Source organism: Mixophyes fleayi, chromosome 2 (genome assembly GCF_038048845.1).
Source record: "Mixophyes fleayi isolate aMixFle1 chromosome 2, aMixFle1.hap1, whole genome shotgun sequence".
Classification (NCBI taxonomy): domain Eukaryota; kingdom Metazoa; phylum Chordata; class Amphibia; order Anura; family Limnodynastidae; genus Mixophyes; species Mixophyes fleayi.
In genome coordinates, this window is record NC_134403.1 from 127,404,214 (window position 1) to 127,418,202 (window position 13,989).

General features: G+C 37.0%; 1 protein-coding gene across 2 annotated transcripts in view; it reads left to right on the plus strand.

Moving 5' to 3' along the window:
• GGACT (gamma-glutamylamine cyclotransferase) overlaps nucleotides 1-12,359 on the plus strand; it is a 56,243-nt gene extending 43,884 nt beyond the window's left edge. For both annotated transcript variants that reach the window (XM_075199961.1, XM_075199963.1), the window contains exon 2: nucleotides 11,758-12,359. In XM_075199961.1, coding sequence (XP_075056062.1) covers nucleotides 11,758-12,233 — 476 coding nt within the window. In that variant the 3' untranslated portion in view covers nucleotides 12,234-12,359. The remainder of the gene's footprint in view (nucleotides 1-11,757) is intronic.
• The last annotated feature ends 1,630 nt before the right edge of the window (nucleotides 12,360-13,989 follow it).

Below are 13,989 nucleotides of genomic sequence, written 5' to 3' on the forward strand. Positions count from 1 at the left end.
TATTAAAATTTTCTATTACATTTCACTTGTTGTGATGGTATTACACTATATTGGCTTCTTTTTGAGTTTTAGCCAATTCGAAGTGGTGCTATTATTCTGGGAGAAGACCCTGCTGGAGTCAGGACGTTACATTATAGCGGTCCGTTACAGACCACATTCATGTGAAGGTCTATGAGCACTTATTCAAGGCTATTTGAATTTGAATTTCTGGTACGGGAATTGCACATTTGTGGATTATCCCAAAGACGTTATACATTTAATGCACTATGTTGGCGCCCCTTTCTCTTTTTGTATTTTATTAGGCTGATACCTGCAGATAGGTGTCGATTGTATTGGGAGCTGCCATCTCATGTACTGAGTATACAATTTTTTTGTCACTATCACTTTGTGGTTGCACATTTATAAGCGCCTGTGTAGCTTAGAAATTTGGTGGGATATATATATATATAAATATAATATATATATATATATATATATATATATATATATATATATATATATATATATATATATATATATATATGCTGGGCTCCCCATCCCCTCATCATAAGACCTTAGTGAAGATGCCCCCCGCAACTGCCCAAATGAGAGCTACGGCCTTACAGCTTTTCATCCTCCGCACCACACACAGCCAGGACCTAGCACTCTATACTTGTGCAATATTAAAGATCTTGTTCTTTTCTAGTCAGAAGGCTGTGTGTGTCTGTATATATATTATAAATGTATATTAATAATGTATATTATAAATACATATATATATATATATATATATATATATATATATATATATATATATATATATATATATATATAATATATTGTTTACTTTAGTGTGCCAGACTATATTTTACTTTATTCTCACATACACAGTGGTCTTAATCGTTCTGGCTGCACCTTTTTAAAATGATTTTATTCACTTGTACACATTTCACTAATTTAAAGAAGCGCACCTTCTTTTTCACAAAATCTAGTGTTTTATGGGAGTTGGAGCACTCTCTTCAGGTGCTGCATGTTTTGGAAAATGGAGGCTCAGGGAGGGTTTTTATCATAAATAATTTGTATTTGAATTTTGTATTTAAGGGGTGAGGGGTACAGAAAAAAGGGGGAGGGGTGAGTGGGGAACAGACATAATATATACCTAACCACTTATCATTAAGCAAAGCACATAACAGTATCTAACTAGTCGGGGGGGGGGGGGGTTCTCGGGGAAGATTTTAATTGTGATCCTGAGTACAGTTGCTGCTAAACTGGCTAGGGACTTTCCTACAGGAGATGCCTTGACATTGGCAGGTCAGCTTATCCCAATATAGCTATATTGTGCACAAATGTGTGTGTGTTAGGGATTTCAGACTGTAAGCTCCAATGGGGCAGGGACTGATGTGAATGAGTTCTCTGTACAGCGCTGCGGAATTAGTGGCGCTTTATAAATAAATGGTGATGATGATGAAATGTCTCCTATTTATGTATATGCTGATATATTGTTTGCTTTAGCGCGCCGGACCATATTTTCTTTTGTTCTCGCATACACTGTAGAGTAGGCAAATATGGTTTTAAAACTGTGAATTGGCTCTGGATAGAGCTTCTCTCGCCTCCATTTAGCACTAGAACAAGTCTATCAGTGAAAGATTCTGGTTCCAGTACTGTAAAACCAGGAACTATTTTGCTTGATCACTGGTAATTTTATAGCATCCAATATAGATGCTATTTAACCCAATGTGGATAAAGAATTAACACATTGGGGTTGCTATAGAAACACTGACACTACCATCAGGCTGGTAGTGACAATGTTAGATCAGGGAAAAACTGATCCAGCTCTCTCCTGTAGTTCTGCATTAATAATCTTTGATAATAGTGAACTATTGCTAGCTAGCTTATCGGCTAGTATTGGAAACATTAAAAGATAGGTTACCCCAGTGAAACCATTGCATCTCCCAAACACAGAAATTGGTCTGGTCATGAAGGCACAAAAACCCTTTGTTCAATAAGCAGGTTAAAAATAGTCAGGTTCTAGGCGCTTGTAAAGGAAAGATATATCAATTTAATATGGATAGGTCCACAATACGCTCCGGCCGGAACAAGACAGCTTAGATGTGTTAAACAATTAACATGCATCAATTGACACTGCCGAAAACAATGATAATGGTAAAAAACACTACAAACTCAGTGTGATTGCAAATATGGTTAGAGTGCACTTGCAGGCTACTAAAATATGAAATGACAATTGATATGAACCGCAAAAAGAAAATGTAAGGAAATATATTGTCCAGAGTTGTAAAATAAAAATGTTGGTGATGATGAAAAATGCAAGCAAAAATGAAATTGGTAGCCGTTACTCACATGAAGCAGGGATGTCTGGCTGTCTATAATGCAGACAGGCACTTAGTAGCGGTCCCAGAGTCTGTGCTGATGAGGTTAGATATAACGTTGATTTCAGTGATAAAAAGCACCCAGCAGAATGCACCCAGCAGAATGCCAATTATTAAAACAAGAACGAAGAAGAAAGTTCTTCTAGTTCCTAAAAGGAAATCCTCTCCTTGTTGAAAGAAAAAATGATCCCGCTCAAATAGCGTGTGCACGCTGCGGGATATCTCCGTGTTGAGATTAAATGTATAGATATCAAAATGCCTCCAATAATGGACAGGTACCCAGCAGAATATAGGTGGTGATGATCCAAATGTAGTCCTCCTAATGCCCAACGTAGTCTCTCTCTTTCTCATAAAGTTGAGGCTAAACAGGGGAAGCGGTAGTGCCGCTGCAGATGAGCGCATACACGCTACAGGCTGGTCTCCGATGTGGATGTAGTCCTCCTAATCCCCAAACGTAGTCTCTCTCTTTCTCATAAAGTTGAGGCTAAACAGGGGAAGCGGTAGTGCCGCTGCGGATGAGCGCATACACGCTACAGGCTGGTCTCCGATGTGGATGTCTGTATATGGTAATGTAAGATGCTAGCATGCTAGTAAGTTGAATAAAACTGAGTTGCGGGACACTCTCCAACGCGTTTCGCCCGGTGGCAATGGCCAGTGGGCTTCCTCAGGGATAGTAATGTCCAACTGGTCTTCCTAGCCAGTTTTTAAAGAGATCCGGATGTGCCAATCAGCCAAGAGGCAATAGAGTAATTAAGTAATTAGCGAATAAATATGAGTACTGGTGATTGCACAACAATCAAACAGGCATGATGGAAAAAAATAAAAGAAAACAATAGTGCACTAGTTGCAAAACAAAAAAGCTTGTTTGAACATATATAGAAAAATATATATAAATAGATCTGGTTGCATAAATATTAATGGGTGATGTACATGGTATATATATGAAATGAACAAAAATAAATAAATAAATAAAAATAAAAAATAAATATAAAAATAAAAAAAAATATAAAAATAAAATAAATAAATAAAATATAAATAAATAAAAATAATTAAAAAAATGGAAATAAAAATAAGTATAAGTATAAAAATAAAGTGGGAATATGGTATAGCTGGCATATTATTCCCATTGTATCAATGTGTATAAGGACAAATATAGTGGATACATTATGAGTGGAGAAAATAACCCAGGTCAAAATCCACATTCAATCCTTTTGGGATCAGGGTTTTAAGATTAAAAATCCATCTCGCCTCTTCTTTTGAAATAAGGGAAATGAAATCTCCACCTCTCCAAGGTTTATGAACTTTACATATTCCTAAAAACTGAAGTTTAGTGTGGTCGTGGTTATGATGTTTAAGAAAATGAGATGATACGGTATGATTATCTAACTGATTGGTGATGTTGCGAAGATGCTCTGAAATTCTAACATGAAGTTTCCGGATAGTACGCCCTACATATTGTAGTCCACATGGGCACTCCAACAGATAAACCACACCCATAGTATCACAGGTGATTTTGGTTTTGATCTGAAAGGAGTCACCTGTGGTATGAGAGTGGAAGTTGGTGATGGGCTTTGTTCCCTTATGATTAATAGTTTTGCAAGCATGGCACCTATTGCAATAATAAAAGCCCCCACTTTTCTCTTCCAGCCAACTCTGTTGGCATTTTTCTGCAGTTGTTTTTGGAATGCAGCACTTGACGAGCTTAGTGTTAAGCGAATCTGATTTTCTATAAATGATCCTTGGATGTCCGGGAAGGATGTCCTTCAGATGCTCATCCATACGTAATATGTGCCAATGCTTCCTTACAATTCTTTTAAGTTCTTTATGATTGGAATTGTATTTTGTGATAAGGGCCGGTGGTAAAGGATTTGAAATGTCCTTATTTACTTTTGATGGAAGTAAGGTAGCTCTGAGTAAGGTAGCTCTGTCCGTGTCTCTAACTTGTTCGAATGCTTTATGTATTTCAACATCATTATACTCTCTTTCAAGGAATCTAGTCTTCAAAACCTCAGATTGTTCCTCATATAGTGCCAGATTAGAGCAATTCCGTCTGATTCGAGAGAACTGTCCTTTTGGTATATTAGTAAGCCATCTCTTCAAATGTCCACTAGATGCTGGGATGTACGAATTACAATCTACAGGTTTCAGATAAGTTTTAGTTTGTATACAATTGTCGACGATAGAAATGTCCAAATCTAAAAACTCAACTCTGGTATCACTAAACTGAGCGGTAAATTTGAGGTTGATATCGTTCGTATTTAGATATTTAAGAAATTCTTGGAGTGTGTCCACATTACCGGTCCATATACATAGCACATCGTCTATGTATCTGTACCATCCAAGAATGTGTGAACTATATGGGTTGTTATGCCAAATGGTAAGATTTTCCCAATGGGCCATGAACAGGTTCGCGTAACTGGGCGCGAACTTCGCGCCCATCGCAGTCCCGCGAACCTGCTCATAGTATCCTCCATTGAACCAAAAATAGTTGTGATGTAATGTAAATTCAATAGCTTGTATGATAAACTGTATCTGATCAGTCGGGATACTTGTTTCTGTTGTGAGAATGTGCTGGACATGCTCACAGCCTGTCTCATGGTCAATGATGGTATAGAGTGAACAGACGTCACATGTCATAAGTAAATATCGAGTTTGCCAAATTATATTTTGTAAAATCTGTAAGACATGACCAGTATCACGGAGGTAACTCCTCTGTGTGATAACTTCGGGTTGTAAAAAAGTGTCAATGTAACTAGAGAGGTGTGTAGTAAGTGAATCAATCCCAGATATGATTGGTCGGCCAGGTGGGTGAGTGATGGATTTGTGGATTTTGGGTATACAGTATATAACCGGTAGTCGTGGATGTTGAGTGCTTAGAAACTGATGTTCTGCTTTGGTCAAAATACCTTGTTGGAGAGCTCTATTGAGAAGTACAGTGAGTTCTGCTTTATACTTCTGAGTGGGATCCCCCAATAATTTTCTATAGGTGGAGGTATCGTTTAGCTGGCTCTCTATCTCCAAAAGATATGAAGATTGATCCAGGAGGGTAATTCCACCCCCCTTATCTGCTGGTTTGATAACCAGATTTTTGTTGGATTGTAGATCTTTTAGAGCTCCTCTTTCCGGTTTGGTGATATTGTAAATTCTGTTCCTTGGCTGGATGTTGAGTTTGTCAAGATCATTCTCCACTAACTTCTGGAAGGTCTCTAAATATGGACCCTTGCAGTGTGTGGGAAAGAAGGTAGACTTAGGTTTTAGTTGAGTGTGATGATATAAAGTGGAAATGTCATCTTTGTTAGACAGATTAGTTCCTGAAACAGATGGATGGGCAAGGAAAAACTTCTTTAGTGTGAGATTTCTGATGAATTTGTGCAAGTCTATATAAGTCTCAAACTTGTTGAGTGGTCTATTGGGGGCAAATTTAAGGCCTTTACTTAGTAGATCCATTTGAGGTTTGGTTAGTGCTTGACTACTCAGATTAAATATACCTCTAGCTCCTATATTGGGCTCTGTATTGCATTCCGTGGATTTTTCTGTATTTTGGTTTTGGGCCTTGCTCCTTCTCTCTCTACTGACCTTAGATCCACCTCTCTTTTCTCTCGTGATGATGATCTTTCCTTTCTCTTTCTGATGCTTTTTGGACTTGGAGGTGTATCCTGGATTCCTTGGGCTAGTTCTAAAAAATGCTCAATGAAATCATCTGCATCAGGTTCTTCAGGTTCAATTTCTCCCTGATATGGATCGATGTGTTTAAGTTTGTCTAACAATGTTGACTGGTCCTTGGATAAAAGGTGCCGCGCTTCCTTAATGCCACTCTTGAAGCCTTCCTTGGCAGCTATATCCTGTCTATCCTGTTTGGTCCTAGGAGTGCCTAGAGGTGGTCCTAAATTCCATTGGTCTAATGGTTTATAGACCCTATTGTAGGCTTTATATTTAGGTGGATTCCTAATAAGAGGAGATCTAGATACATTCAATCGGTGAGATCTCTTCTTTGGTGTATGATTGGATCTGCCATGTATATTAGGTGTTGCAACTAGTTTCTTGTTTTGAAATTGTGCATATATGTGAGAATGTGATTCTCTATTTGTTGGTAATACATGATAACCATATTCTAGATCTTTGAGATCCCTCTGAAATTTCTTTCTTTTTAGGGCAATAATATCCTCTTCAATGCTTTGGATTTTAGTCGAGGTCAAGCTTTCTAGATTTTTAAAATCTTCCAGATGTTCTATGGGTTTAAGTTTTTCCCGTATAAGGTTCAGTTCCTCATCAATCTTGAGGAGGGACGAAGTTCTATTTTCAATGATGAGACTCATCAATGAGTGAGAACATGTATCCAATATACTGTTCCATTTGTTTAGGAAATCCTTATCCTCTGGGATAAAAGTGGGGGCCTTTTTAATTCTAAGGCCTCTGGGAATGATATTGTGTTCTATGTATTTAGTGAGGGTGGTGGATTCCCACCAATACTTAGTTTCTAAAGTGCGAAGTTTCTCATATCTGATATAATAGGAACAAAAATTATCATCCTCGACTTGTGGTGTTAGTACCCTCTCTTGTCTCGAAAAGATATCGCCCACCCTAACAAGCCTATTATTCCTAATGATATGTATCATTCCTACAAATGTGGATGGAGGATGCTGCTAGCCTTAATCTAGGGGTATAACAGAATGGTTGAAAAAGAGGGATAGGCTGCGCTTCCTCTAAATATATGAAGCAGCCAAATGCGAACCTGAGAGTGTATGGGGCACCCCTAAACTCCCAACAATGTTAGATACGTATAAAAATAGTCAGGTTCTGGGCGCTTGTAAAGGAAAGATACCAGAGTTGAGTTTTTAGATTTGGACATTTCTATCGTCGACAATTGTATACAAACTAAAACTTATCTGAAACCTGTAGATTGTAATTCGTACATCCCAGCATCTAGTGGACATTTGAAGAGATGGCTTACTAATATACCAAAAGGACAGTTCTCTCGAATCAGACGGAATTGCTCTAATCTGGCACTATATCAGGAACAATCTGAGGTTTTGAAGACTAGATTCCTTGAAAGAGAGTATAATGATGTTGAAATACATAAAGCATTCGAACAAGTTAGAGACACGGACAGAGCTACCTTACTTCCATCAAAAGTAAATAAGGACATTTCAAATCCTTTACCACCGGCCCTTATCACAAAATACAATTCCAATCATAAAGAACTTAAAAGAATTGTAAGGAAGCATTGGCACATATTACGCATGGATGAGCATCTGAAGGACATCCTTCCCGGACATCCAAGGATCATTTATAGAAAATCAGATTCGCTTAACACTAAGCTCGTCAAGTGCTGCATTCCAAAAACAACTGCAGAAAAATGCCAACAGAGTTGGCTGGAAGAGAAAAGTGGGGGCTTTTATTATTGCAATAGGTGCCATGCTTGCAAAACTATTAATCATAAGGGAACAAAGCCCATCACCAACTTCCACTCTCATACCACAGGTGACTCCTTTCAGATCAAAACCAAAATCACCTGTGATACTATGGGTGTGGTTTATCTGTTGGAGTGCCCATGTGGACTACAATATGTAGGGCGTACTATCCGGAAACTTCATGTTAGAATTTCAGAGCACCTTCGCAACATCACCAATCAGTTAGATAATCATACCGTATCATCTCATTTTCTTAAACATCATAACCACGACCACACTAAACTTCAGTTTTTAGAAATATGTAAAGTTCATAAACCTTGGAGAGGTGGAGATTTCATTTCCCTCATTTCAAAAGAAGAGGCGAGATGGATTTTTAATCTTAAAACCCTGATCCAAAAAGGATTGAATGTGGATTTTGACCTGGGTTATTTTCTCCACTCATAATGTATCCACTATATTTGTCCTTATACACATTGATACAATGGGAATAATATGCCAGCTATACCATATTCCCACTTTATTTTTATACTTATACTTATTTTTTTAATTTTTTTATATTTTTATATTTTATTTTTATATTTTTTTTTATATATATTTTTTATTTATTTATTTATTTTATGTTTTTTTTTATTTTTATTTTTATTTTTATATTTTTTTATTTTTGTTATTTTTATTTTTATATTTTTTATTTTTATTTATTTATTTATTTTTGTTCATTTTATATATATATACCATGTACATCACCTATTAATATTTATGCAACCAGATCTATTTATATATATTTTTCTATATATGTTCAAACAAGCTTTTTTGTTTTGCAACTAGTGCACTATTGTTTTCTTTTGTTTTTTTCCATCATGCCTGTTTGATTGTTGTGCAATCACCAGTACTCATATTTATTCACTAATTACTTAATTACTCTATTGCCTCTTGGCTGATTGGCACATCCGGATCTCTTTAAAAACTGGCTAGGAAGACCAGTTGGACATTACTATCCCTGAGGAAGCCCACTTGCCATTGCCACCGGGCGAAACGCGTTGGAGACTGTCCCTCAACTCAGTTTTATTCAACTTACTAGCATGCTAGCATCTTACATTACCATATACAGACATCCACATCGGAGACCAGCCTGTAGCGTGTATGCGCTCATCCGCAGCGGCACTACCGCTTCCCCTGTTTAGCCTCAACTTTATGAGAAAGAGAGAGACTACGTTGGGGATTAGGAGGACTACATTTGGATCATCACCACCTATATTCTGCTGGGTACCTGTCCATTATTGGAGGCATTTTGATATCTATACATTTAATCTCAACACGGAGATATCCCGCAGCGTGCACACGCTATTTGAGCGGGATCATTTTTTCTTTCAACAAGAAGGAGAGGATTTCCTTTTAGGAACTAGAAGAACTTTCTTCTTCGTTCTTGTTTTAATAATTGGCATTCTGCTGGGTGCTTTTTATCATTGAAATCAACGTTATATCTAACCTCATCAGCACAGACTCTGGGACCGCTACTAAGTGCCTGTCTGCATTATAGACAGCCAGACATCCCTGCTTCACGTGAGTAACGGCTACCAATTTCATTTTTGCTTGCATTTTTCATCATCACCAACATTTTTATTTTACAACTCTGGACAATATATTTCCTTACATTTTCTTTTTGCGGTTCATATCAATTGTCATTTCATATTTTAGTAGCCTGCAAGTGCACTCTAACCATATTTGCAATCACACTGAGTTTGTAGTGTTTTTTACCATTATCATTGTTTTCGGCAGTGTCAATTGATGCATGTTAATTGTTTAACACATCTAAGCTGTCTCGTTTCGGCCGGAGCGTATTGTGGACCTATCCATATTAAATTGATATATCTTTCCTTTACAAGCGCCCAGAACCTGACTATTTTTATACGTATCTAACATTGTTGGGAGTTTAGGGGTCCCCCATACACTCTCAGGTTCACATTTGGCTGCTTCATATATTTGGAGGAAGCGCAGCCTATCCAATTTTTTCAACCAATAAGCAGGTTAAACTTATCCAAAAATAGTAGCTGCTTGCATTTGGCTATGGATATCTAACATGTACAACTGCACATACACTGCAATTGGTCAGCATTTTGTTATTTAATAAATAGCTAATATAAAGATGTGATTTCCAGAAATAAGAGTATTATAGGTGTATCAATTATATGTGTACATTGATACAATACAGAGAGCATCTTAATGATGGACAATACAACGCAGAGAGTATTTTATGGACCTCTATACAACACAGATGCCATAATCATGGCCACTAGTCAAAACATAATGCACACTAGTGACAACTATTCAGTGTTCACTCTGTTCCTGAGGCCATTATAAAATGCAGGGCCCTAAGTATTTGGTGTTCTTGCAATACCCCAGAACAAATGTGGCTTTTACTATACAGAACCCAGATCTCTGGTGTCTTTATAATGCAGGACTTCTCACCCCAATCTCCGTTGGTGACAAAAATCAAACTCTGATCTCTGACCAAAATTACTTGCCTCTCTTGCTAGTAACCGTCATGGCCGTGGCTGACAGTCTAGAGGCCATTCGGATTGTGTTTATAATAAACCAATAACCATGGACTGTCCCCTGCCTGCCTCACGGTCATGAACTGCGCCACTTTTCAGAAGTAATGATGCTCGAAGAACTGCAGATGCCCCCCTGCCCAGCTTGCCCCTGGTACTGCCTAGATTCATTTCTTGTATGGGTGGCATATAACAATCCCAAACATGACGTGCCAACAGTCTGATTGTTAAAAGTGTGGCCACATTAATAAGTAAAGTAGCAACAAGATAGGCAGCACTAATAAAATAATTTTAGCCAAGCACACATTAATGCAAAAGCATTATTTTTCTGTCTTTATTGAAGAGTTCCGATATTGACCTATTGGATATATCCACTCCTCAATAATGACAAGAAAATATTATTTTTGCATTAATGACCTACTTTTGATTGATAATTGTTTTATTAAAGCTGCCTATCCTCTTGCTACGTTGCGTGGGCGGCTTGCATTGACTGACAGGTGCCACTTGGCAAGAAAGAGATGGCAAGCCAGCTTTCTCATTATAACCTGAAATAATGTTTAAATGTCTCTACATGTATTAGCTAGTCTGAAGGCGTATTTTAATAAAAATATTTTATATAGTCACAACTTAACCCTGTGCTGAATTCAATGTCTAATCTAGTCCAGGGTGCCTCAGGCCTGGTACAAAGATGTAAAGAAAAAACTACTAGCTAGTGGAAGCACTCCAGGGGGTTATAACTTATAATATTACTCCTGGAGTGCCTCTGTTACCTAGTAGTTATTTTTATGTTTGTATCTTATGTGTTTAACCACTGTACACACACAGACTAATGGACATAGTGTGTATTTTAAGGGGTTCCTGATATTATATTAAACTTTCTGGTGCTGTGGATTTACCCTTCTTTTTCTAGTTAACCTCAAGGTTAATAACACAACCTGAAACTTAGAACATATCATTTATGCTGAGGTGTTTGTTCTGAAGACTCATTAGGTATTTTAAATAAGATGTCCTCCCTTTAATCATGTTTGATTAGTCTTAGATAATAAAGAACCAATAAATTATGTACCATTATCTAACCCAGCTGACAGAATTTCCTATTTTCATCATCATTTATTTATATAGCGCCAGCAATTGCGCAATTATGTACAGAGAATATTTGACACTCACATCAGTCCCTGCACCATTGAAGCTTACAGTCTAAGTTTCTGAACACACAAAGACTAGGGTTAATTTTTGGCAACAACCAATTAACTTACTAGTATGTTATTGGAGTAAGATACCCACGCAGACACAGGGAGAACATACAAACTCCAAATAAGGCTCTGGTCAGGAATAAAACATGACCCCAGCACTGTGAGGCAGAATTGCTAACCAATGAGCCACCGTGCTACTATTTTGAAATAAGATAAAATGTTTTTTTTTTATCCATAGGAGAGAAAATGCATAACGTCTTTGTATATGGAACCTTGAAGAAGGGACAGCCAAACTACCACATAATGACAGATCCTAAGCTTGGAAAAGCTGTATTTAAAGGCACAGGTCAAACATTAGACCAGTATCCACTGGTCATTGCCCAAAAAGGCAACATACCATTTCTCTTGAATGTCCCAGGTATTGGCCACCATATTGCTGGAGAGATATATTTGGTTGATGACCAGATGCTGCAATTCCTGGATGGATTTGAAAGCTGCCCAGACATGTACCAACGCACTGTTAAGAGGATTGAAATAGTGAAGTGGAAAGATAGACGTGATTCACCTGAGAAGCGAACGGCTGGTAACACCATAGAGTGTTTTGTATACAGCACTACCACCTACCAGCCAGAGTGGCTTAGTCTACCTTACCTTCAATCTTATGATTCCTATGGGACACACGACCAAAGTTACATCAGTCACCAAGACAGATAACGTGGCCACATCAACACAATAGTAATGTTTATAGCTAATTGTACTAACGCTTCACATTAACCGAATTTCTTATGTAATTATAATGTATTCGACTTATAATTATAAAATGCATTTATATTTATAAAATATCCATGTTTTAAATGACTGATCTAATGACAAATCGTTTTCTTTATCCAAGGTCCATATAGATTTTTATAAATATTAATTATAAATGATTTGAAATACAAAATGTTATAAATTTAGCGCTACTAGAATGCCTAATATGTATTAAGTGAACATCATTATAAACTGAAACAAATAAAGACTTTACAATATAATAATGGCTCACTGTGGTGAAAGAAAATGTAGTCTACCTATGCAAATCCCTTTTTGCACACAGGTGAATGGTTTACATACGATTGTGGCAGGAGTGAGCCACATTGAATCTGGAAATATTAACTCGTTATGACAAATGTTGTTTAGTCAGTAATTCAAATTGATTGTGCCAGTTAAACAACATATACATCCGTGCACTGAGAGACCATATTCCTGGAGAAGAAACTTCTTATGCAGCTTATGGTTGTTTCATTAAATTATCAATTCAGATTTATACGTGATCAGCTCATCGCTCTTTTATGTTTCTAGAGCTGTATTCAATGGCGAGCACCACACATCAATGTATGCTTTTATCTGAGAAGAAACACAAACTATCCTCTTAATCATGCACATGATAATTAAACAAACTTCTTGATCTTCTCAGACTGAACCAGAAAAGGGACTTTGATACTGTTCATTGGCTTTACTTATTAGCAGCTGTACACAATTGCAGGATAAAGGTAATATAGTATATAGATACAGAACCTGAAATTACTGCCAGTACAAACCAATAAAAAAAAAAAAACACACACTATTTCCACATTGCGTACACAAGCCAAAATCACTGATTCTAAACTCCAGTCCCAAAGTGTGGTCAACGGATTCTGTTTTATGTGTTTCTTTTGACTGGAAGAGTAATTATTCCAACTGTAGGGACATAGAAGTCATCTAACACATTGTGGGAATTTTTTTGAGTCAAATGGGGGTATTCAATTGCTGATTTTAACGCGCTAAAACAAAAAAAAACGAGCGCTCTAAAAATATTAGCGTTAATACGGTAATATGCGCGTAAATACCGTTAATACGGTAGTTTACTTGCTGAGATGAAATTTAGCGAGTAATTACCGTATTAACGCTAATATTTTTAGAGCGCTCGTTTTTTTTTGTTTTAGCGCGTTAAAAGCAACAATTGAATACCCCCCAAAAGGTCTCCAGTGTGCCAAGGCACATCTTAATGTTGCTGAGTTCACCCACTTTTACCAATGGGAAATGGGTACTGCTTTATGAAAAACTGGACACTTGTGGACTATGTTATTCGGTATACTAGATTACCAGTATTCAAAACCTAGGCTATATATTTTGTATTTTTGCTGTCTGTTATGATAACTTGAAATTAAATTTAAAAAACACCAAACTTAAGAGCGTATATTGATTTGGCATAAAATACAAACATTGCTGTATGACAACCTCCTAATGATCAGTCTGACTACTACAGACATAAAACAAACTGCATAATGTTATTGAGCACTAGACATCTTCTTTCCCAGTCAAATAATAAAACATAATAGACTATTTTCAACACTGGCTGATTAAATCATGCTAGATGTAGATATAAGACAACATGCATTTTAGTAAATACAGCTATTTTTAATAGACGTTACAGGTATAAATGTAACTGTAT